The sequence below is a fragment of the Lepisosteus oculatus genome, chromosome 29 (assembly GCF_040954835.1).
Source record: "Lepisosteus oculatus isolate fLepOcu1 chromosome 29, fLepOcu1.hap2, whole genome shotgun sequence".
Classification (NCBI taxonomy): domain Eukaryota; kingdom Metazoa; phylum Chordata; class Actinopteri; order Semionotiformes; family Lepisosteidae; genus Lepisosteus; species Lepisosteus oculatus.
The window spans coordinates 6,260,515-6,284,621 of record NC_090724.1 but is presented as its reverse complement, the minus strand read 5'-3'; the positions used below and the strand labels follow the sequence as shown (position 1 = coordinate 6,284,621).

General features: G+C 44.0%; 3 protein-coding genes across 8 annotated transcripts; 1 reads left to right on the top strand and 2 right to left on the bottom strand.

Moving 5' to 3' along the window:
• Positions 1–896: 896 nt before the first annotated feature.
• Positions 897–3,390, bottom strand: timm13 (translocase of inner mitochondrial membrane 13 homolog (yeast)). The gene is made up of 3 exons (XM_006639844.3): positions 3,159–3,390; positions 1,951–2,019; positions 897–1,751 (listed from the first exon to the last, which is right to left on the bottom strand). Exons 1-3 carry the CDS (start codon positions 3,279–3,281, stop codon positions 1,653–1,655), a joined length of 291 nt encoding a protein of 96 aa, XP_006639907.1. The 5' UTR covers positions 3,282–3,390; the 3' UTR covers positions 897–1,652.
• A 670-nt stretch (positions 3,391–4,060) lies between these two features.
• Positions 4,061–8,666, bottom strand: LOC102697123 (procathepsin L-like). 2 transcript variants are annotated; one of them, XM_006640010.3, is made up of 8 exons: positions 8,559–8,666; positions 7,590–7,751; positions 7,229–7,351; positions 6,663–6,815; positions 6,256–6,486; positions 5,745–5,913; positions 4,919–5,042; positions 4,061–4,698 (listed from the first exon to the last, which is right to left on the bottom strand). In XM_006640010.3, exons 2-8 carry the CDS (start codon positions 7,710–7,712, stop codon positions 4,599–4,601), a joined length of 1,023 nt encoding a protein of 340 aa, XP_006640073.1. In that variant the 5' UTR covers positions 7,713–7,751; positions 8,559–8,666; the 3' UTR covers positions 4,061–4,598. The 2 variants fall into 2 exon arrangements, with proteins under 2 accessions (XP_006640073.1, XP_015220744.1); XM_015365258.2 differs by having other exon boundaries at positions 7,590–7,768; positions 8,559–8,583.
• A 2,558-nt stretch (positions 8,667–11,224) lies between these two features.
• On the top strand, positions 11,225–19,884 carry LOC102696933 (calponin homology domain-containing protein DDB_G0272472-like). Of its 5 annotated transcripts, none has more exons than XM_015365254.2 (12): positions 11,225–11,244; positions 12,095–12,232; positions 12,507–12,662; positions 13,133–13,220; positions 13,692–13,748; positions 14,229–14,404; positions 15,087–16,463; positions 16,832–16,975; positions 17,769–18,010; positions 18,407–18,468; positions 19,025–19,137; positions 19,402–19,884. In XM_015365254.2, the coding sequence occupies exons 1-12, from the start codon at positions 11,233–11,235 to the stop codon at positions 19,456–19,458; spliced, it is 2,622 nt and encodes an 873-aa protein (XP_015220740.2). In that variant the 5' UTR covers positions 11,225–11,232; the 3' UTR covers positions 19,459–19,884. The 5 variants fall into 5 exon arrangements, with proteins under 5 accessions (XP_015220740.2, XP_069042162.1, XP_069042163.1 ...); XM_069186061.1 differs by having other exon boundaries at positions 12,507–12,884; XM_069186062.1 differs by lacking the exon at positions 13,692–13,748 and having other exon boundaries at positions 12,507–12,884.
• Positions 19,885–24,107: the final 4,223 nt, after the last annotated feature.

Below are 24,107 nucleotides of genomic sequence, written 5' to 3'. Positions count from 1 at the left end.
GATGATCTTTTCTAATACGGGTAATTCCTTGTCTCACTCCATCATCTCAACCGCACGAGAGAAGCAACCACCAGCTCATTCGCACTGTCTACCGTGCTAAACGAATCTGGGCGCAAACAGGCCGACACTATTTTCTGCTTAAAGCAGGATGTGAAAAGCTCCGCTTGTAATCCATTTGGGTTTTCAAATATCTTTAAAATTAAACACCATCTTGAGACACGAAAGTTTGATTCGATCTAGTGACCACACAAACAGAAATGCTGACAGAAAACAGTGGGTGATAACAGAAATGGTTCTGAAATGTCTTCTTTGCAAGTAGTACGTCTGTGCTGTTAGCACATCAGACAGAAAGAGATAACTCAGCTAAAAATTGAAATCAATGTGGTCTGCAGTCCTGGCACTCGGATAAAAAGCCAGATGTCACATCATGAACTGTACCATTATTCCGTTGTTACCTTTTGTTTTCCAGCTTCATTAACTTGAGTTTGTAGCCTTTCTGGGCCCTCTGTAATACATATTCCTGGGGAAAATAACAAGGTCAATTATCCCAACACTGTTGGCATTTCAGTGTTTCTTTCCCTCCTGTTCATTCCTCTGCAGTTACGGCAATCCTCCATCTTAAACGTGTTCATTCTGTCCTGAACTAAATTAAAACAGTACCTGAAAATACCTTCCCAGCTTATTGTTTAAGCAGTTTTGTTCTTTTGCCTATATTAAACGCCAGCACAGCTATAGTGAAAACACAAGTCTGCAAAATCAGCAAATTGAAAACTAAATGTGCATTCAATTCCTGAAAAGGGGGAAATAAATAAATCTGCAGATGCCATTATTTTTTGGAGGGGGGGGGGGGAGATGTACTGTAACCGTACCGATTCAATGAACAGATGACAGGCACCTAAGTTCATTCGTTCCTTTATTCTGCAAAACGGTCGCGAAATGGTCATGGCCAAGATGCCTGTGCGAGCGACTGAGGTCGGCACTGAAAAGAGCGTGGTCCGGGGACGACTGCAAGTGGGGAGTTGTGTCAGCATGAGGGCTGCTATAGAAGGAGGAGAGGTTCGCGCTGAAAAGCAGACAGAAAGACAAAGCAACGTTCCAGCTTCCAAGACTCCTACAGGCGCTGCCATGGGCGCCAAAACGTTGTTTCTTTCTACTTTTCAGCGTGGAACTGACCTCGGCGTCTCCCACCGAGTCTCCTCCGCAGGACTAGAAATGACCGTACGGGCCACCTAGCACTCAACAGACAGCCTGGGACCGACGAGGAGGAACACAGCACTGAAGACGGCATCTCGTTTGCAGGAGTGGGCCAGAAAAGCGACCAGATCAGACACCGTGAACGATTTCCCACAGAGCCCCTGGGCGACTGCACTGGAACACGCGGGAAGTGGTGAACCGTTCAGTCTTTCTTCCCCGCCGCTCATCGGCCATGCTCTCGTGGCTCAAGGGTCAACAAAACTGAAAGGATCTGAAGGTGTAAAAACCCGACACATCGCCGTCGGTGCAGGAAGGCCAAAGAGCCTTTGTCCTCCCCCGCAGTTGAAAAGCACAGGCACGGCAGTCCAGGCCGGACGGTGTTGAGCGTTCCTGGGTGGGTGTCCCACAGCCTGTCTGTACCTCGAGCACGAGCCCAGGAAGGGTGCAGCATGGGAGGGCTAGATCCGCGCCCTCTCCCTCTGCAGCCGGGAGTTGTATGCCCGCGAGACCGTGTTCCACGCATCCATGTAGCGGTCCATGCACATGGCGATACATTTCTGCAAAGGAAAACGGCAGGTCAGTCTACCGCAGCTGGACCCTCAGGCCGCAGCCCCAGAGGTGCACCGGGTCTGCTAGACGCCAAACGGCCTGCTCTCATTTCTAACCCGATCTGAGCCCGGGTGTTCCCACGGTACTGTGATTAAACTCCCCCACCGATATATAAACGAAAGGTTCCCAAGGGACACCCCTGATCACCTGTTCAGAGTTGTCCAGCGTGCCGCCTGGCTTTCCGATACACTTCTTGAAGCACTTGTCCGTCATCCTCTGGAACAGAAAACCAGACAGCGTATTGAGAGTGACGTCACAGTGTGCTCTGCTACAACGACATTCAAAAGACAGGCCCTTCCTAAAGCAAACAGCAGGGGCCACTTGCTCTTGACAGGCTTTAAAGTGACTCACAGAGGGGTGACAGTTGTTCTGTATCTCCAAAAGTGTTGGGTCAAGGCAGGAAAAAGACACCTTATGGCTCAAAACCTCTGTCCTGCTCCGTCACCAGCACATAATAATAATAATAATAATTGCTTACACTTACACATGCGATAACTGCAAATCGTAACTGGACACTGAAATCGCACACTTCCTCTTTAAAACTTGTTAATACTGAGGCTTTTATTAATCCGTCCACATGGGTAATGTGGGGCGGAGTGGTGGCACTGTGGCTCAGGATCTGCGCCGGCAGAGGAATCCTACTCCGTTGGGCCCCTGAGCAAGGCCCTTCACCCCAATTGCTCCAGGGGCGCCGTATAAATGGCTGACCCTGCGCTCTGACCCCCAGATTCTCTCTCTGTCTGTGTGTCTCATGGAGAGCAAGCTGGGGTATGCGAAAAGACAAATTCCTAATGCAAGAAATTGTATACTGTCAATAAAGTGATCTTATCTTAATGACCACCCAGATTAACAACAAAAACGTAACAAAATGTAAAAATTTACGATCCTGAATGAGATCAGCAAACCGAGATTCTTAAAGAAAGGCAAATGCCAAATCTCACGGATAACCTTTCCTTTTAGAACATGTTTTGTTTAAAGATATGTTACAGACCACATGACCTAGGACGCGAAACGCGAGACCACATGACCTAGGACGCGAAAAATTGATTAAAGCGATCTTGAAACATTGCCAGCACCGTCTGGAGCTCTTTCGAAATGAAAAGAAAAGAGACACATCGCAGTGTCAGTCTCATGCACATTAATCATTTATGTTGTTGGATATTTACTTATTCATAACTGTTTAATGTATTCGATAACGCATACAGTCGCATAATAATACTGCATTAATCCAGTTGAATCGAAACCAGAGAGAAGTTTTTTGTTTAAGCCGACAGTGAATTTGTAGATAGTGATACTTCTACACCCGGCACACGGCCTGAGCCAGAGATTCGGACCCTGGGCTTTCTCAGTCCTACCTGCAGCAGCTCCTGTGCGTTCGCCACGGCTATCTGCACTTTCACCTGCTCCATGATCGTACCGGTGTCCACCTTGCCGGAACCGGAGGAGACCGAAGAGAAATCAGACCCAAAGCTGTCCATGTTCTGACGGGTTTGATTCGTAAACTAGACAACCTTTAGAGGATCGAAATGTCCCACGTGAAAGACACAGACAGCCCCACTGGAGACTCCCTTCGTCCTTGAAAAGCGCCGGAAGTTAGCAAATAACTTCCGGATACAAGGAACTTTGGGAAACGTCGTTTTTGTCACCCGTGTAGTGATGCACTGTATCACAATGTAAAATATGTACTTTTGTTTCTTTATGTACATTAATTGACACCATAAAAGAATTAAAAATTATATGAACCAATATGTATATAAAACATTAATAGCAGCATATAATATGTTTTAGTGTTTATTAATTTAAATTTAATTTTAAAATGAACTAATTCATACTGAAGGCATTAATTCTTCAATCACACTATTTATATATCAAGGAACAAGTAAAGATTTATTCTGTGCTGAAGAGAGAAGAAAAGAAACGTTTCACCTGTGGACTGTCAAACCTTCTTCGGGTGATTTCAGGTGTATTTATATATACTGAATATATATATATCCACTTGCGAGTTTATATGCGTCTTATATTGCTGTATAGTTCTATCAGATAATATAATGTAAAGAATCTTGAGTTAGATAGTTTCATTAGAAACATCTTGAAATAAAATTTTTCTAACACTTTTTCAAAGCAAGTTAAACTTGTATCCATTCATACAGCTGGGAATCAGACTGGAGTTGTTCCTAGGATTTAAACCCATTACATCCCACTTAAAGGGGCTTTGTCCTTATGAACACACCACAGCATTGCCAAGAGTAAAACAAGATGCTTTGCTATAAATTTTATTGCAAAAACAGCACCAGAACCATAATAACCATAATACCAGGTTTACAAATGTTTGACATCATGGTTTCATTTACTGTGTACTTGGAGTACATTAAGGATGGTGAGATGTTCGGTTTATTGCTGAAAATAATAGCTGAAGAATTCACTGCTGGATAATATAGTAACAGAAAAGAAAGCAATGGCACTGATCATTATTGGGCTCTTAAAGCTATGTTTGCATGAAACTAAAATACAGGAAGGATGGAATTTAAATGAATGTTAAATCTGAAATAATGTTTCAGTAATACTGTAAACATAACTTCTTCAAGAAAAAGGCCAATGCCAAATCTGACAAATAACCTTTAGATCACATCTTCTTTAAAAATGTTTTTTGCATTACATATCGCATGACCTGCAAGGCAAAACCTTAATACAAACATTTCTGTGTAGCGTTGTGGAATGGCATAAAGTGATCTTGTTTCTTCGTCACCCTTGGATCTGAATTTTAGTTTCTTGGGCAGCAGTTGTGGACAGAGGTCTCACACAATGGGGTACACTGCATAGTTGGCTATTCCACAGTGGTTTCCGTAGTTCCTGGCCAGCCGTATGTATCCTTTGTCACCCCACTGGCGACCCCAGCTGCAAATCAAACCCCAAAACACAAATCAGATCAATGACCAGGCTGGGAGAGTTCACTGCAACTTTAAGAGAGAAGCAATTCTAAGTTTACACTTGCTGGCAAGAGTGTGGGCATATGTGACATGCTCTAGAAGACGGAACATAAATGTCAAATGACTTTGATTGGTAATTGTGACAATTATGTACTGTTAAAAAGTAAAAAAAAATGACTACTTCTTACCTGTTCTTCAAAATCCAGAATTCGGTGGGGCGTCTGTATGCAGATTTGAACAAAGAGACACCATATCCCACTGCCACGACTGCATGGTTTATAGTTTTGGAGCACTTTCTATCATAGTAAATTCCTGAAATGCAGATGAAAATAAGTTTAAGACAACAGTTTATGGATATATCTTGTTTGTTAAAGTTGTCACATTTATAAATTAAAAGTCTACTTAGAAATAGCAGGACAAACTAAAGTGCAGAGACTAGCCCCTTGCCTGTTATTTGCAGTCATTATGGACACACAGGCAGGTACTAGTTGAACAGTGAAGTTTAGGCATTGCTCAGCAATCAATTACAAGCAAAAGCAGGCTAGCAAACGTCACATACTGTACTTATAACGGGTTCAGTACTCATTGTGCAAACTCAACTAGGGAGCTGCGTCTGGGGAGCCAGGTGTGAGAGAGAGAGGAAAACCGGCAGCTGATAAAGCACAGGAGAACAAAAGCTGGGAGTGGAGCAGGAGAGGAGCAGAGTGGACACTCAGGTGGTGTGAAGTCGGGAGACTTTAAGAGGAATAGAAGGGAACGATAGACGGGGAAGGTGCGATCCTAGTTTCAGGATGATGTTGGTTTCTGACGTCCTTCTGCATTAAGGTTTCTGAAACCCCTCTTTGAGAACACGGCCGGAGAGATCAGTATGATCATGGCTGTTAGAGGTGAAATGGGGAACTATGGGCTTGGAAAAATTTGACCCTCACAGCCCCTGGTATGTTCCCTGAAACGTTCTCCCAGTCTCCTTCCTGTTTCACCCGTTGTGCACACTCTGTACCTGTACACACTCACCAGAACGGTAGAACTGGAAGGTCCTCCGACCGGCATCGAGGGCAACAGATATAGGCCCAACGACAGCCACCGCATCTCTGAGAGCTTTCTCATTCTTACGAGGAACCCATTTGAAACCTCTGCAGCTGGCAGCCTTCTGGCCTGGCTTATATCGGCATCCTCCATTATCCTGGCAAACACGGAATCAAACACAGTAACGTCCTGTGCTGTCAATAAAACAGCCCTCTCAGCGAATTCCAAACATTTGAAAGCCGTAGGATCATGTAAAATGCCGTTATAGAAAGGGGTGGTGGCATGGTGAACTTAGGCTGGGAGCTTACCTACCACCACAACCTAAAATGTAGAAAAGACTGGGACCCTCGGTCCTTGCCTCTGCCTGATTCCAAGTGTAACTGAGAATGACCATTCTCTCGGAGAATGGCAGGCAGAATGACCAGGCAGGCAGATCAGGTCTACCGAAAGCCCCTAGAGAAGCAGACGGCTGTTCTATAATGGGGAGAAATGAAGTTACCTTGGCAGTGTAAGGGTAGCTCTTGTCAGAGGCAATCCCCTTGTTGTCCTTGATGTATTTAAAAGCTCTGTCCATGAGCCCTCCTCTGCAGCCAAAGTTAATGTACTTTATGTTCTTGGTACAGTCCACCAGGTTCTGCTCACTCAGGGACACCAGTTTGCCCGTCTTCCTGAAGTGCTGACCCTCCAGAGCTCCTACGGCAGAGAAGGCCCAGCAGGACCCACAGGCTCCCTGAGATGAGCACAAGTGTGGCTTCAATCAGCGAGTATTACCCTCTCGAATCATTTAGGAGGAAAATCCAATACAGTTTAAAAATTTAAAAAAAACATACGCAATGATGCATAAAAGGAACAATCTGAAAATGGCTAAATGAGGTAAGCACGTCACTGATTTAAAGACCAACACACCTGGTTCTTGACTTTGGTAACATATCCTTTATTGCGCCAGTCAACCTCCCTTGGGGATCTTCTGAGGCTTATTGTCCAGTTGGAGACAGGAGTGTTCTCCAGGGACTCATCAGGACTAAATCCTGTCATCAGCTCATTGAACTCCTGCTGGGTCTAAAGGAGAGTGGTTGGAGATTATCGGACGAACAGAGGGGTTCATTTGGTTTGCTGTTTCACAGGGTGGCTTTTTGGACCATAGTGAATAACTGCATCCCCACGGCGCCCGCCGAAAGAGTTTTTTCCCCGATCAAAAACCAAAGAGCACCGTCATTGTGCTTGCTAACCGGCTTTGTGGATTCGCATTAGTGTGCGCCCAAGTTTATGGAGAAGACGTCTGTTTCGCCAATTCCATTTGCAGCTAGGAGACAGATTTGTTCTTGGATTTGTTACCGAGATTGCTCGGTAAAGTCAGGTGCTTGCAGTTGGAATCTGAGGGGTATGTCATGTCTTTATTTGTTACTTCGATGTGTCGGGAGCGCAATGGGCTGTGCGAAATTCTCAGCGGGTTCGTGATTTTGCCGTCTTACCAGATCCCCGAAGTGATTCATGCCCAGCGTGTAGCTGTGATTGCCCTGGGAGTGTTCCAGGTTGTGCTGCTCGATGAAACGCAGGTTGTCCTCCCAGACCTTCCTCCTATAGCCTTCCTCATCCTCCACAAAAAAAAACAACAGGTTAACAGCAACGTCAAGCAGTTGGTAGACAACACTGTTTAACACCATGGTGAACGAAAGTGGAAAACAGCGATACTCCAAATTCAGAAACAATATTGTGGCATTTTCTAATGATAACCAAATCAGCTATTTCATAGGACATTTAAAATGGTTCAGTTTCTCAGTTGAAAACATAGGCACACTGACAAACTGTGCGATTTCCTTGGACACAAAGTACCTCTCTATATTGTCTCGCATGTGAATTCTTCCAGGCGTTCCAAGCGCTGTTTAGTTCAGGGTCTTGAGGCTGCATGGAGGACATTGCTGTCCCAAAGAGCACCAGCAGGACCAGAGCGGCCATCTTCGTCTCAGTCTGCCCCAGAGATCAGGCACCTGCCTTCTGCAACACACGGGGCACTTTAAAACAAGCAGGAGAGGCATCTCTACCGTCCTCTGTGGACATTTACCTTAGTTTATGTCACCCTGTAGGACCGGGGGGTCTCAGTCTTATACAGTAGGTCCCCCTCATTCACCTGTATTTAATGATTAACAACACTGGGAAGTGAGACATCAAGTACTTTTTTTCAGTTAAGGGAGCTCTGGTCCCATAAGAACCTTTAGGGAATGAAGATCCTTCCGATTTCTGTTATAAATGAATTACCTATAAGTTCAATTGTTCCAAATCGTTTGAAATTGATGATTTAATGGCTGCCTACAAACCCTGCTGGATACTGGATTCTATGGTAAATGTATTATTGTATTCTGATAGTATACAATGGAGCCAAGGTATGAACAAAATGTGATCCAAATTTACCATGCAGATTTACTATGAAAAAGTACTCCAAAAGGAAGTTCCAGCCTGTGCATTTTAGAGACATTTTTAACCCCTAATTTATGTCAAGATAATGACAGAGATATTGCTGAAACTTTAATCGTACTGCAAGAGAAGCTATGAAACACATTAAAAAGGAGCATTTTTTAAGAATATGCATTTGGAAATTTTCAGAACCCTTCTGGTTACAAATATAGACAGAAGAATGCTTATCTTCCAAAAGTAAGTCACGATATTAGTTTTTTTTAAATTAATTTAAATGCAATTGTTATTGAAATGAGAAGAGTATGCAAATAACAAAACAAATGAAAAACTCAGTACAATTTGACAAGCACAGTTGATTTGTAGTAGAGTCCTGGTTGAAGAGCTACTCACCTGTGTCTGTTTCTGTGTCAGACACACTGGACCGAAGACCAGACACAAACCAGAGTCTCACACAGGCTGCTTTTATAGACAAGGGCTCAAACTGGCAAACCTGTTCATTGGTCCACACAAATGCCTGCTGTCTACTTGTGGTTTTGGTGCAGTTCCCCATTTCTAAGAAAAGCAAACGTGACAAAAAAAAACATCACAGTCCTGTGTTAATTACGTGACATCCACACAAAAATACATGTTTGGGGAGCTGGGTGCAAGTTGCAAAGGATAAGGCAGAGGTTAATTCCACACTGAGAAGCAGACTTCCATCTCAAATGTATACGCTGTGCACTGCAAAGGGTCAAGGGCATGAGTTTGCATTCTCAAATGAAAAAAATATGAAATTGCATCAGTGCTAGTGGTCCAAAAGCACACTGTCAACTACTGCACTGCCTTTCCATCTGAGACTGAATCCTGTAAGAAAAAGTTACACAGAAGCCATCACTGTAAAAACTTCATGTGTTGTACAGTATATGTATCAAATACAGACGAGATGAAACAGTCTGCTTTGGCATCACCAGCTCGGTCTATCCTTCACCAGAGGTTTTGTCCTGTAACCCAGTACTTCTTCAGGATAGCGGGACAGCTGTGATGATCAGCCACTGCCGGCCTGTGGCGACTGTAATGGTTCATCCTGTCTGTACCAGAGCCAGCATGAGGTTTTTATCTGCTGCCTCCATCATCTGTTGTGCCACTGACTTTCTATCTCTGCTGCTGATCCCCAACTCTCCGAACATCCACCAAAGTGACTGGGATGGAAGACCACAGCATCCTACCTCTGCTGGAAACGACCAGACTCTCCACCCTTTGCTTCTGATGTTATCCACAAGCTCAGCGTACCTTTAATACAAATATTGTGTTATGGATAGTATTAGGAATGTGCATGCCTACTTCAGTCAAATTAATATAGTACATATACTGTACCAAAATGCATTTTCTAAATGTACATCATCAATCAACATTCACTTATTTACACAGCCTTAAATGCTGTATTCTGAGACATGATGTTCTTTACTATATACAAGGTACTATGTATGGTAGTGTGATTTTTGAATTATATATTAAACTCTGGGGACAGTCCAAAAGTGGCATGTGTTTCGCTGTCATCATAGTGCAGGAATTTGAAAAGCATGTTGTGATACATTTAGATAAAGACAGGTACAAAAAAGCTGCAGAAATATTGTGTGAATTCACGTTTGTAGGCTGCAGGGGATACTGCCCAAGTATGTTTTTCAACCACAAAATGTTGGGACAAATCTGCTGAAATATCGCATGACAGCTTGAACCTTATATTGTAATGTACTGTATTATACTGTATAAACTGTCTACATACGGTCTCAAAATAGTTACGTTCCTAAAACATGTTAAATTCTTTAATGCAATTTCTGCAGTGTCAGTTTCACAAGAGCTCGAGATAATATGGTGATATTTCCTAGTGCGATAAGTGTATTTATCTTAGTAATTAACAAACAAAGATGCTTATCGCAATAAACAAAACCGTTGCTGTCTGTTGTTTTAAAAAAATATATTTGCTATTTCTATACCATTTAAAGATGACATTTCGTTTACCTTGTGCTGTACTATAGATTCATTTTTGCTTACTAAATGAATCCCCATGTCTTACCAGTCATTCTATTACCCAGTCTGCAATTTCGATTTTTGACAGCTGTAAATGCAACCGATTTGAGGCAACGAAAAAATGAGCCAGTGCAGTTGTGTGACTGTAGATCTGTTTTTATTCAATGGGGTGGTTACGTTTCGGCAAAACCTGACTGATTGCGCCTCTTTCTGTAGCCCAGGGACCAAAAAAAACAAGTTTTATTCCAGGCGACTTGGAAAGTCCCTTTGACTCAGGTGATAAATATTAATAAATATTCACTGCACGATCGGTCAGTTCTTAGAATATCTCTGGTAGAAACTTTGTGCCAAATACAATTATACACATCTGTCAGCTGTGGAAATGACTCGCTTCTGTTAAAAGAAGATAATCACGACCTGCGAACAAGGAACGTGGTTAAATTGGATTTCTGTTGCACGCAAATTAACGACACATTAATTCAACGAAGCGGGTTATTATCAATCCAAGAAGATATTATGAGTTCAGGGCCTCAGAATAACGGTTAACCAGCCGACCGGAGAGCGCTGACGTCCATTCAGGGAGTTATTTCAATAGTTAAAGCGCGAAGCTGCACAAAAAATGCATTTTTTATTATTTATAGGAAAAGGAATAGGAACTATGACAGGAGAATTCCCTCGGAAATTAGACAATAGTGGACTCCATGTTCAATTCGTTTAGCACAAATTCTGTACTACCGATATTGTTTTCAGAAATAAAACCACATTATAGAGTTTATTAACCAGTGCCGCGGTTTCATGGGTTTAATTTGGATACAAGTTTCAAATGCAGGCAAGTATGATAGATATTACACAGATCACGAAAGCTAGGCTTGCAGTTTCTCAGGAATCAACCAACGGATAGGCCCTGTTTGATCTCTGGGCCCCCGAGTTATCGGTTAAGGTTAAGCGTAATAATGAAAATAAAAAAACGTCATGCTTACCTGGCATAGGTATTATGACGTCACAGCGTAACCCTTAGAAACGGTAGCAATATTCTAAAATCATTTTCTGCGAGAAAATGAGCGAGACGGTAAGGAAATTCACGCTCTCCTGTTGCGTTATATTATATTATTAATTTATATTCAATAACGGGTATCTAAAAGTTAACGAATTGTAAGAAAATAAAAAGAATTAAGTGAATCCACGAAATTAAATGACTTGACCAATCAGCTCGACGTTACAAATTCTTCTGAGCGCTTCGCTCCACCCACAAAACATTAAGGAGTAGCTTACTAATACGAAAACCACAGCGAAAGTGATAATTTAGCGAAATATTATTATTTAAAACATAAAATATGCTACAATGGCATGTACAGGACTTATTTTTCAATGTGAATTATTTACACCAGTGTGATCTGAGCACCGTTTTTCTCCTTTGAACAAAAACAGGTGAGAACAGCGGATTTAATTAAGGCCGGCCTATTGGCATAATAATACATTCCTCCTATTTCTATCTCTCATCTCAAAGCACTTCACATCTAGAAGGGAACCTTCACCAACCGACTGTAACAATATATTGGTATTCCAAGCATAATCAACTGAACCACAAGTTTGAACATGGTTAATTAAAAACACCTCAAGCATGCTGCTGTTGTGATTTCATGTGCTTCATGTGATTTATGTGACTTGTATGTTTTGATGGAGTGTCTTATACTTTTATGGGAGAAGCCCAAGACAAATTTCCCCAGTAGTGGACAATAAAAGTATCTATCTAGTGTAAATTAGGTTGAAGTGGCGAGGGCTGAAGAGTTGATGGGTTAAAGAGTTCCACAAAACCCGCTGAATTCTGGCCCTCTGGGATCCGAGTTTGGGGCTGCCCCACTGCACTGATCTGTCATTTTGAACACTGATGGCCCACTCTGTGTCACTCCCCATCCCAGAAGAAGAGCAAGAAATTCCAGAAGCAGGAGGCCAAGCATGCGACTGTAAAGTCTCAGCTGTCCTCCCTGCAGAAGGACTTACAGTGGTGTCTGGAGAGACAGAAGGTGGAAGGCGTCGCTGCCCCAAGGGCAGCCAAGGTCAGTGTGGGGTCATGTTGGTGTGGCATGTGGAGCCCCAGAGGTGGGGACTGGTGACCAGTCACACACCTGACCGTTTCTACCAAAGGCAGCCTTCAGCAGGAAGGATGCTTCTAGGGATGCAAGCAAAAAGTCAGTTCATTCTTCTTCCTCCTCCTCACTTTGTGCTGTGCTTCTGGGGAGAAAAGGCGATGTTTTTTTTGCCAGTTGCCTTTACCCGTTTGATGTGGCACTAGAGCTTGGTCCGACAATGCCATTCCCCCTCTTACCACAGGGACAGCTGCCTCCTTTGAAGGGGATACGCCCTCAGCGCCAGCTGAAGGAGGTCCGAGATAATCTGCTCAAGGGGCTGGAAACCCAAAGGAAGCAGATTCACCAGCTGAAGGCTGAGATTGCAGACAAGGCGCAAAAGCTTGGGGAGCCCAGTGAGGTGAAGACTCCATTGGTTTATGCAAGAGAGAGTGGTGTGGGGCAGAGGGGTGGCTCTGCACCTGTGGCTGGAAGGTTGCCGGGTCAAATCCCACAGCTGGCAGAGGAATCCTACTCCGTTGGGCCCCTGATCAAGGCCCTTAACCCCAACTGCTCCAGGGGCGCCATAGGCACCCCACGCTTCTCTCTCCCTGTCTGTGTGTCCCATGGAGAGCAAGCTGGGGTATTTGAAAAGACACATTCGTAATGCAAGAAATTGTATATAGCCAATAAAGTGATCTGATCTTACTTCTTACAGTTCCAGTGCAAATCTCATGTATTTAAGTTAACTTCAGTACTTCCTGTAGACCAAACTAGTTATATTTCCGAACGCATATCCTGATCCTGTATATATAGTGATTTCTAGTGCATGCTTGTTTTAATAAGACCATATGCTAAATCTGTATCATTCTCTCTCTTTTTTCAATTTAGAGTACAGATAACGAAGATGCAAAGAGCAGCAGCTTCTTGTCTTCTGACAATACCATGTATCACATACCTGATCTCCCCTATGATGATGGTACAGTCTGATTTAATCACTATTAAATTACAAGGACCTGGTCTAACAGCTTCAGCAATATGGGTGGATTGGATTAAGTTTTATTTTTTTAAAAATGATCCAAAACGAACTCAGATAAGAGCAGATGACTCTAACGTGTGCTAAAATACTCATCGGGCCACTTGTTCCCTAATCTAGTCACAGAGTTTGATTCAGATCTGTTTAGTGGGGACATTTAAAAAGAATGTAAGAAGATAGAATCCATTGCACTCTCTATCTAATCCAGCTCTCCACCCACCACAAACACATACAAAATTCACCAAGTTCTGCTTTATTTCTCTGGGGAAGAATAGTGACAAACATCACAACCTTAAGATAACTGCTTATCAAGAGGTGCAAAATGATCTGGGGCTTTAGTTTCTTTGCATTTTCATCATTCTTTAACACAATTAAAGTCGTTATCATGGTAACAATTATTTTTGCCCTCTGCAGTTCCATGTCGCATCGTGGATCTGGACTATGAACCAGACTATGTTCTGCAGGACCAAGGTACGGAAGAAATCATCCATCTGACACTGATAGAGAAGGTGTTAAATTACACTGACAAGAGAAGGAAAATATATCGTTTTGCACCAAATGCAGTATTCATTGTAACTTGTAGCATTGTAGCACTGTGGCATTTATCCATCAGATATTTGCATTAAGGATGTAGTGCACAGTACTTATTGCGAACTGACACAACTGAAATGAACGTGCACGATATTGAAAAATACTCTTGTTCAATTTTTTCTGCACAAACTGGGAGCAAGCTGCAACACATGCAAACATTTGATATGGATGAAATACTAAACACAAGAAATCAGACGCCATTTCTCTGTCTTTCAAATTTTTTCAGCAACCAAGCTGATGAAGATCATCATGCAAAGGTGCTATATACTTAATAGAAACAGAATAGCAGAAGTAATTTTGCCATCTTGTGGTTTTGAATACTGCTGGCAGATCCTTCATTTGCTTTTGGGTTTTCCTTAGCCCCAGCTGTGAGCCAGGATGCCAAGACAGATGCCCGAGTGGTACCAGATGTGGTGCCACCACCTGCTGATGTCAAGCAGACTCTCACCCAGTCTGCATCCCCACCCAAAACCAGCACAGCGGGCATCGTGGGGGACAAGCCCCCGAAAACTACGATTGCACCATTACCAGTTCAGGTACGCCATAGATTCACTTGTAAAAGGCCATCAATAATCAACGCATCATCAACACATCAGTGCTGCACTGAGACCTGATGCTAAGATGAAACAAACACTCAGTTCAAATCAAATGCAAAAACAATACCATTTGCATTCATAAATGGCTCAGCTACTATTGGGGACAGCTTCTAAAATCAGTTTTTTATTTGTGTGTGTGTGGATAATATTTAAACCAACAGTGCAAATATGAACTGAAAAGGATTTTCAATTGATGTTTGCTTCATTGAAACTTTCCCAAGTGAACGTTTTTACACGGTCAGCCACAAGATGCTAGAAACACCCATCTATACCGACAACACCAAGACCGCGCAGCCTGTGTTCGCTTTCAGTGAAAGCTGTGAAATAGACTGCCAAAACTCCGCTTTTGCCTCAAACAGGCTTTAACATAAAAGCCTTCATACTCCGCTTCATGTAGAAAAGAAATATCAAGTTCAGAATGTTTTTGTAATGAACTTTTTGGGCCTGTTTTACTAACCATCGAATTAAAAAGACAATGCAGACTGAAGTTTTCCAAGAGGCTAAACACTAATAAGGCAACTTTGCAGGTTCACCCCCAGCTCTTTCAAAAGAAGGCAAAGAAGGCTTGTTTGTCAGAGCTGTGTTCATGGTTTTAAGACAGATCTCGCATTCATTCTTACAGGGTCTGCACCAGGCACCGAAGGATGGAAATTTGGATACGAAGAAGGAATCCATCGATAAAGCTTCTGTGTGGGGGCAGGCTGAACAGGACTGTCAAAGTGAGAAGCAGATCTTGGAATCGCAGATTGCCCAGGTCTCCATTGCGCTGGAGAGGGAGAAGAAATCCTGCAGTGAATTCCGAGAGAAGCTGCAGATGGAACAGTCCCGACACCAGGTGCAGAAGGCGAAAAACGATCAGGCCCAGCAAGCACTGAAACAGGAGAAAACGGCCAGCAGCAAGCTCAGGGAAGAACTTCAGGAGGTGAAGAAGAGTGAGCAGAAGAAGGAGGCTGAGATTAAGCAGCTTACGGCAGCTCTGGACAAAGTGAAGGCCATTCGTGTGAAGCTTGAGGAGGACCTGAAGACGGAGAATATTCGTTATAGAAAACAAGCCGGGTTCATGCAGGACAGGGACTTCAAGATCAACCAGCTTTTGGTGGCACAGGAAAGCAGCCGAATTGCAAAGGAGAACCTCACTGTTGCCCTGAAATCTGAGCAATCCCGCTGCAAGGATCTCATCTCTGAGAACAAAGCCAAACAGCTGGAGATCCAGGAGCTCTCTGCCGCACTGGAACACGAGAGGATTGCCAGGCAGATCCTCGAGAAAGAGATGCAAGGTCTGAAATCAGAACAAGAGACCAGACAATCTGAGGTTCAGAAGCTCTCTGCAGCTCTGGCAAGAGACACAAGTGAGTGCAAGAACCTTACTGTTGTCCTGGAAGCAGAACAGATACTTAGTCAGAACCTTTCTGCTGAGCTGCAGGAAAAAGAATCCAAGATCAGCCAGTTGGTCTCGGAGCTAGAAGAGAGCAGAAAGAAGCTTCAGGAGGCAGAGAAGCATCTGAACAAGAGGCTTGCAATGGAGCTGACAGAGGAGAAACACACCAACCAAAAGCTCAAGGAGAAAGCTGAGGCTCTAGCCTCTGAGCAGCAAGGCAAGGAGGAGGCCATCAGCCAACTTCATGCAGCATTGGAGGAGGCACGGAGCGCCAACACCAGCCTCTGCGAGGCGCAGGAAAAGGAGAGGTCTCGTTACCAGATCCACATCGTCGATGCCAGGGACCGCCTGGCCAAGACCAAACGGCTTCTGGAGGCCGAGAAAAAGCAGTCCGCTGAGCTCTGCAAGGCCATCAAACAAGCTGAAGGCTCTGGAGCAGAGAAGGTCCAAGGGTGGCAGCAGGTTATCGCCTGCAACGAGGGTTTGCTAAAGATGTACTCCGAGCTGGCCCAGGAGAAGCACCAGAAAGAGCAGCTAGAGACCCTCTTGAGAGAGATCCAGCACACAGAGCCTGCTGGGAACCAGCAAACCAACAACAAGGATTCAGCAAAAGACCATAAGGTAATATTACGAGTCTCTTGCTCTCAAAGCATTCTTCAGCAGATTCAACCTCAGCCTCTTGTGGTTATTCTGGAATGATAAAATACAAGATGCATGTCTGGAAGCTTTGTGTGTGAGTGATTACAATTGCAGACGTTTTGCAAAGTGCTCTATAAAAAAGGATTTATCTTAGTTTAGAAAGCCATTCTCGATCTAGTTTTGAAAGCACGTGGTACAATTCTCATGCCATCTTCCAAGCTGCTGAAACACCATGGTGCCATGCATTGCTTAGCTCTACAAGGGACTGGTATTATTAAATTTAATTTTAAGCGGAAAGATGAATGGCTTTTTTTATTCAGTTAACTGAACCAAGTTTCCTTTTGTACCAGGAGAAAGAAGAGAGAGCCAGGCTCCTGCAAGAGATCTCCCAACTCCAGCAAAGCCTTCAGGTCTTTGAGGAAAGAGAGGAGCACTGGAAGGAGCAGAAGAGCCTGGAAATGGCACTGAAGGAGCTGAAAGACAATGAATATCAGGTAAGATACCTGGTAGATTCCTTCGAATTTACTATCACTTTGTTTTTGAAAACCTATCACCCAAGGACCAGAAAGCAATTACCTGTAAGTTCCAGGATTGTTTACTTTGTAGTTGTTCACTCATTCTGGAGTCTGAGTTTGATATCAGTGCGTGATGTCTCATCAGACTCTACTGTAGCGCCCTCAAAATGAAGAGTCGAAGCATCGCCTTCCTTTCTTATTTGTGTTGCAAAGAGATCTGCGCGAGGCTGTTTTCTTGGGGACAGGCCAAAGGAGGCAAACTCACAAGACTGTAATGTAGAATAAAACCACTGAAAGTTCTCTTCAGTGGTGGAGAGGGTACCACCTGATAGCCCGATTGTGTCAGAGTTTAGAAGCTAAGCAAGGCTAGGGGATAGGAGATAGGAGATGTCCAAGGGAAAGCCCAAACTCAATCCTTCGGAACCTCAACTTCCACAGTAAAGCCAGAGCACAGGCCGTGGGAGGGACACTGTGCTCTAGGAGGTACTGTTCTTTGGATGAGATGTCATACCTTGGTCTAGACTGTTTGGTTATTAAACATCCATTGGCACTGCTCAAAGAGTAGGGCTGTTAGCTCCATTGTCCTTGCTAAACCCCAATCTGGTCTTCCTGAAGCTCCCCTCAATAGATTTGATCAAGACATTGTCCATTTCCCCCCAGTCTGCTCTGCAGTGGGGCTGCTGGTATCACCTGGGTAGGGCTGCACTTAAATTGTGGAGGGAATGGGTCCCCCACCTATATCTAAAAATGTGACCTATCCGCCCCCCCACAGGAGCAGCAGAGGAAACTCCAGGGCCAGCTGCAGCGAGCCGAGTGGGCCAGGGAGTCACTCCTGTTCCAGAAGGCCGTTCTCCTGCGGCTGCTCAGCAAACAGGAGCACTGCAAGAGGGCGCTGCCCCCGCTCGTCGCCCAGTTAGCCCGCCTGGCTGGCATGGAGGCGTCTGACCCTGATCTGACCGTCACCCCCACGCAAAAGTTTAGATCAGCGGCCTGGGCCATCGTGGCAACATTAAGGTGCGTGCAACACGAGGGAAGACATCTCAAATCCCCAAGAGCAAAAGAGTCTACAGAGGCAGGGCAGCTCAGTCCTGCAGGTTTTCAAAGTCTCTATAAAACATTCCTGCTCAACATCCTGAGATGTGTCAATTCTGGGCGATTACATAATGAATCCTAGCTACTAATTAACAACTGGCAGCATAAAAACGGAAGGTGCCGACTGAAGGCTCCAATTATTATAGTGGATTGTCCATATTGTTTTGGGGGGGTGAGGAAAGGTACATCACAAAACAGACTTGCTTTGGTGGAGAGGGTGGAAGAGTCGGCACTGATGTATACCTGCAAGCTGGAACAATAGTGTTGGGAAGCTGATACTGGCTGTTAGCCCATTTGCCTGTTGTGTTCTTCCTTCAGGCTGAAATCAGCAGTGGCTTGCTGCAGTGAATATGGGAGAGGAGACATTGGAAAAAAAACGGGTAAGTACAGAATTTGAACAATACTACTAATTAATTACATTTACTGTATATAGCTGTTGTCATCACAGAGAGCTTTACTTATAGGAAGAGACTCAATTTATCCTCCCTTGAATTGTGGGACTCAGCAGATGAGGTGGGGGGGGGGGAGAAACTACAGCAGAATTAAGGGGGAACTTTAGGGGGGGTTGGTTTTCACAAGCTCAGAGTGGAACTGAGCCAGGACCCCCAGATTATTAACACCCCTGCTCTTGCACACAGAGCTGTGTTTGATCTTTAAGGAGCTGTGTGGGGTCATAAATGAGCCCGTGGTCAGGATTCTCATCTGCATGAGCAGAGTGTCTGGTCACCATGCTGGAGCTTTGGTTAATAAATTCTGGGGCAGAGGGGAAAAGAGTGCCACATACTTACTGGTCCACTAACAGCAACCTGATGTTCCAGAGGGGCCTCAAATTCCAGTGCTGACCAGGCCCAGCCTGGCTTTAAAACTAAATGTTAAAAATTGGAATGTTACATATTGTTGGGCCATTGCTAATAAAATTTCAAAAACCATGTCCAGCCCCTCCAGAAAATGATCTGCAGGCTCTAACCCAGAGCTCCGGCTCCACCACCATGTTCCAGAAGACCGGAGATACCCCAGTCACAGCAGAGATCTGCTCATTGGCAAAGGAGGTAGGACAACGAGCTGAGCCACAGCCGGAACTCAGACACCCAAAATTAAAATCTTGCAAAACTGATAGCAATGACATCCACTGACATGCTTAAGCCTATGAGACATACAATGATTAGGTAAACATACAACTGGTGACCCAACAGATAGATAGATATAGATCTATACAGTACATGAAGTCTCTGAGTTACATGCTAGTCATTTTGGTGCAAAAATATGTTGCCAGCTGATGAACTGAACCTCAGTACTACTCATTGTCATTTCAGAGTCCCTCCAAGTTGCCAATTCTGAACCAGAGAAGATCTTCTGGAAAGAAGATATGAACTTTATTCCTGCCAATTGGAAATTCATAGTTTCCATTTGGAGGATACCCCAGTGTATCCTTAAGTGTGGAAGACTTAAAATAATTAACTAATGAACAAAACTATTTTCACACAACATTTTTAACATTTTCTGTGCGAGGACTGTACGAGTGCACACTTCTGACCACCAGATGGCGCTGTGCGCCAACATTTCAAGCACAGCTACGCTGCAGACGGTCAGGTGTACCCGTGTACATGTGCTACACGTGCTGCACATGGAGGTTTTCTTGCTGGTTTTAATATTTAAAATATATACTGGAGATTCTTAGGAATTGAAATAAGGCAATAAGTGCAACATATTCATGTTATTTATGAAATATTTATTTGAAAACAGACAGTCTCGGTCATTTTAAACCGAACGGATAGGTATTCTATACCCTTGTCTGATTTTGTGACATCTTATTGATTGAACAAAAAAAATAAAATTATTTCTAAAATCGGTTTCTCCCTCATTCATTTAGGAGCTCTTTGTTGTACTGTTGAATATCAATGACTCTTGATTCCTAGGTATTTCAAGTGAACAGATGTCTCACCTGAGTGGTCATATTATTAATAATGCTGCTTACAGCATTATGCAGACAGAAAGAGTTTTGGTGCCTTAATATGCTCTGGTAGGCCTCTTTTCCATCCAGCGGTAATGCCAGGTCAGTTCTCCTGTGGGTGAGAAAGGCTCTCTCACTGGGGGCTGTGAGTAGGGTCACGTTCTGGGTCTCTGCTGCTTCAGAGAGCAGTCCATGTGCATCTGCTGTGGTTCCTGCTTAGTTCACTTCAGACTCTTTGAGTTACATACCGTCCCATTTTTTTGTTTTGCTGTGCTGTGGCCAGAAATCATTTCTACTGCCCGATCAGCTCTGCATCGCTTGCAGAGACGGCTGGACTTCTCGCACTCTGGTTTATTTCCTTGTAGGAACCTCGTCTTTGCACTGTACAGTATGTGCCACTTTTGCTTGCTCTCAGCACTGCGTTTTGTTGTGAGCGGGTCAGCCAGCATCCTCTGCTCGGACTCTCTGGTGTCTCCCCAGGCACCCGCAAATCAACAGAACCTGACTTGCTTACTTTTGTGCCCTGTCAATTTTGAAAAGAAGATGGCAAGAGCCCAGGGAACAATCAAGGAGGCTAATTAAACAAGTTTTGCGGGCGGGAAAAGCCACTGGACCGCACTTTCAAAAGATGAAATAACCCACAAGAGCTTTATCTGCACTGACAAGGGTTGGAGCTCAAGCATTCCTAAACGTGGCATTCAGAAAGTTCCCCGAACATGCTCGGTTCACTCCGCAGGCATGCCCAGAACGCCAGCCCTGAGTAATAGGTCTACAAGCAAGCTGCATTCCTTGTGTGCCTGGTCAGGCTCTGTCACAGCAAGCCTCTTACACTGGGAGCATTATGAAAGGACATTGGAATTTGCACACTGCCTCCTACAGTGCACGCTGAACACCCTATTACTAACAGCTGTGCAATTTAAAGCAGTCCCATTGCTCCACCACCCCAGCTGTTCCAAAGGCATTACTTCCTGCTACATACACAGTCAGAGTTTCGGTGTAGCAAAAAAAAACAAAAAATGTATTGCCTGAAGGATCTTGTGTAGAGATGGAGGTGGCTGCCTGATTAGGGAAAGAGGGAGCCTACAGGAACAGAGCAATGGCCCAAAACATTATCTGTGCTTGTGCCGGCCTGGCATACAGTATGTGGGCCACAGTGGTGATGACGTTGATGCTGCTGTTTAACATGCAGCATAGGACTTTCCTTCCTGTATTAAGCACACATTGCTTTTTAATGTAAAAGCATTTCAATATCTCTCCTGGCAATAGGTGATATTGCTGTGCCTGATGTCCAGAGTTTTGCAGCAGTGGCAGGGACTAATGATAGTCTATAAAAAGCCACAGAACTTTCTCTCAGTGCACTTGGAAGGTGGCAGCAATAGGCCTGCAGCATATGAAGCACTTTGTCCATGAAGGTGCGAAGGAGCTGCTCTGAAGTGTGCTCTGGGTGCACGTGGAGAGGAAGCGTCGACACAGAGGAGATGTTAAACCGAGGTCCTGACTCTCTGCGGTCATTAAATTTCCCAGGGTGCTTCACGAAAAGAGTAGGGGTGTCACCCCAGAGTCCTGGCCAAATTCCCCCTGGCCTTTACCACTCATGGCCCCCTAATAATCCCCATCTCTGAACTGGCTTCATCACTCTGCTCTCCTCCCCACTGAGAGCTGGTGTGTGGGGAGCGGACTGGCGCATCATCCAGGTAGGGCTGCACACTGGTGATGGTGGAGGGGATCCCCATCACGTATTAAGCGCTTTGAGTGGAGTGTCCAGAAAAGTGCTATATAAGTGTAAGCATAACAATTATATTATAGATGTGCATTATTCTTTTCTTGGCACAGAAGAGCAAGACAAGCCAGCAGTTTTTGCTCCTCCGAGAGGTTAAAACTTGGTTTACTCCAAAGTTTTGGGACCATTTTCTTTGGACTGTGGGAGGAACAACACACAGACGTGGGGAGAACAAATTCTATGCAGACAGCACCCCACGTCTGGACACTGTAAAGCAACAGACCTAACCACTGTGCCATTCTGTCACTCTAACACTGTTCATTAATGGAGACAACTCTATTGTGTGTGTAGCAGGAACTTGAGATGACTACCCTTCTGTGATCTAGAGCTTACATTGTGGATCGGAAAGCAATAGTTTTCAAATACAGTGGAACACAGTGGAGAAAGTGCTTAGTTAGGCTTTATGTAAATACAGTGTTTTACATGAAGAGGTTTCAAGTTACAGTCACTGATTACTCAGCTACAAGCCCTGCAACACATTTCGAAGCGGCTGTTCTCAGTGGGGTTAAAACAGTCCAGTAGCTTTGATCCAATGCAATCAACTAACAGTGGTTCAGGAGTGCTAGAACAGGGTCAAAGAAACAACACCTGAGCTTCACTTTAAAGCACAGAGGCATGGCTTGTGCTTCCAGTACAAACCAGTTTCTCTTGGCTAACAAAGCCCCACACTAACCAAACCAGACGAACTGCCTGCATCAGCAAATCTAATTGTTAGCATGTGAACACACTTTAAAATGCTGCCTTTGGGCCCAGACCAGCCACCATTTATCTCCTCAGCTCTGTGCTGTCTTCAGAGAAACAGTGCACATCACTGTTAATTAACAAATTAAAGACAGACCTTTACTGTAAAGCAGAGATGGAGCTGCATTTAATATGTTCCACATCCCTTGAAAATTCAATCATGGCTTCATAATTCAATTGAGGGCTCATTCTTATTGAATTCCACTATGACAATATTATTCAACAGAGGTTGCTTTGAATACAAAATGAGGCAGCAGCTAATGTTTGACTGCTGTGATTGCTCTTTCAAAAGGGAGGCATAGCAAGCAAGGCTTGACTGGTAATGATTAATGAACAGTCAATTTTCCAATCTAGGGCCCCATATGGTAAGGGTGGCAATGGAATAATGCAACTGGGGAGGAAAAAAAAAATCGACATGAAAATTAATGAACTCTTTTCCACCACATTAGCCGTGTTTAACCGCTGCTGTTGCAATTTGCATCTAAATTGACCTACTTCAGGTTGCATATATACTTATACACATATACAGCAGATAGTATAGAAATTGCCCCTACCTTGTAGAAAAGACCTGGAACAAAAACAGAAAAACAGACAGAGACCAAACATCCAGATCAATACGTGGACATAATAAGGAACTTGATACATCATTTAAAGAAACACAGATGGTGGCTAAATTAGAGATGAATGCGTGCTAGTTTGCCCTATATTTGAAGGGTCATTTCCCAGAACAAACTTACTCACACGTGAACTCATAAAGCCTTTCATATAATTTTAATGCATGGGTTCCTGCTAGCCAAGGGCTTGTTTTAGATCAAATAGGTAGCCCATTTAGCAGTGGGGACTCCGGGCTGCAAATTTTTTTTTTCCTTCTGATCCGAGGCATCTGGGATTTTAAATCTGCTTTCTGCAAGAGTTGTCACTTGGATTAAAGATAAAAATGTTGATGTAAAAAAAACAGCCACCATAGCCATGCTAATGTGCTCAACCTGCTTCACAGCAGCTTTGTACTTAACTACCAGCACTGGAAATAATCGTTACAGACGTTGCAATCAAAAAGGGAGGAGTGAGTTGCTGAAAACCAGTGAATCCAGTTTTTGCTACAGAATCTCATTTGATGAGCACACAGGTTTGGGATTCATCGGTACATTCAGAGGTCAGACAGGGGCCCTGGGGTCACAACCCTGGAACTGAATCACTCCCAGGGTGTTGTAGGTGTGGTCAACAGCTCACTTTCTGCAGGTTGATGGGAAAAGATAAAGACGGGAGGTTTACCAGCTGAACCCTATTCTTCTGTGCTTATTGGCTTGTGAGTAGTTGCTGAGATCCAGTTGTCAGAAGCAAAAGAAATATGACTTGGTTTTCCCCTTACTTGCACCTTGATTCAAAAGCGTTTGGGCAAAGGAGCTTAGAATGTGACCATCCAACTTGCTGGTATTTCCTACTGTTGTACAAATCCTATCTACCCCTTTCTTAAAGGACCCCACCGAATAACTTTCACCTATGTGGCTTGGGAACTGGTTCCACACTCACCCACAGTTCTTCACGTA

Coding starts and splice junctions, on each gene's coding strand:
- timm13 (XM_006639844.3), bottom strand. CDS start 3,281: ATGGACAGCTTTGGGTCTGATTTCTCTTCGGTCTCCTCCGGTTCCGGC. Junction 2,020..3,158: donor ACGCACAGGAGCTGCTGCAG/GTAGGACTGAGA, acceptor TTTCTGTTCCAG/AGGATGACGGACAAGTGCTT. Junction 1,752..1,950: donor CGCTGGACAACTCTGAACAG/GTGATCAGGGGT, acceptor TTTCCTTTGCAG/AAATGTATCGCCATGTGCAT.
- LOC102697123 (XM_006640010.3), bottom strand. CDS start 7,712: ATGGCCGCTCTGGTCCTGCTGGTGCTCTTTGGGACAGCAATGTCCTCC. Junction 6,487..6,662: donor TTACCAAAGTCAAGAACCAG/GTGTGTTGGTCT, acceptor TGCTCATCTCAG/GGAGCCTGTGGGTCCTGCTG. Junction 5,043..5,744: donor CTTCCAGTTCTACCGTTCTG/GTGAGTGTGTAC, acceptor TCTGCATTTCAG/GAATTTACTATGATAGAAAG.
- LOC102696933 (XM_069186061.1), top strand. Junction 16,464..16,831: donor ATTCAGCAAAAGACCATAAG/GTAATATTACGA, acceptor CTTTTGTACCAG/GAGAAAGAAGAGAGAGCCAG. Junction 16,976..17,768: donor TGAAAGACAATGAATATCAG/GTAAGATACCTG, acceptor GCCCCCCCACAG/GAGCAGCAGAGGAAACTCCA.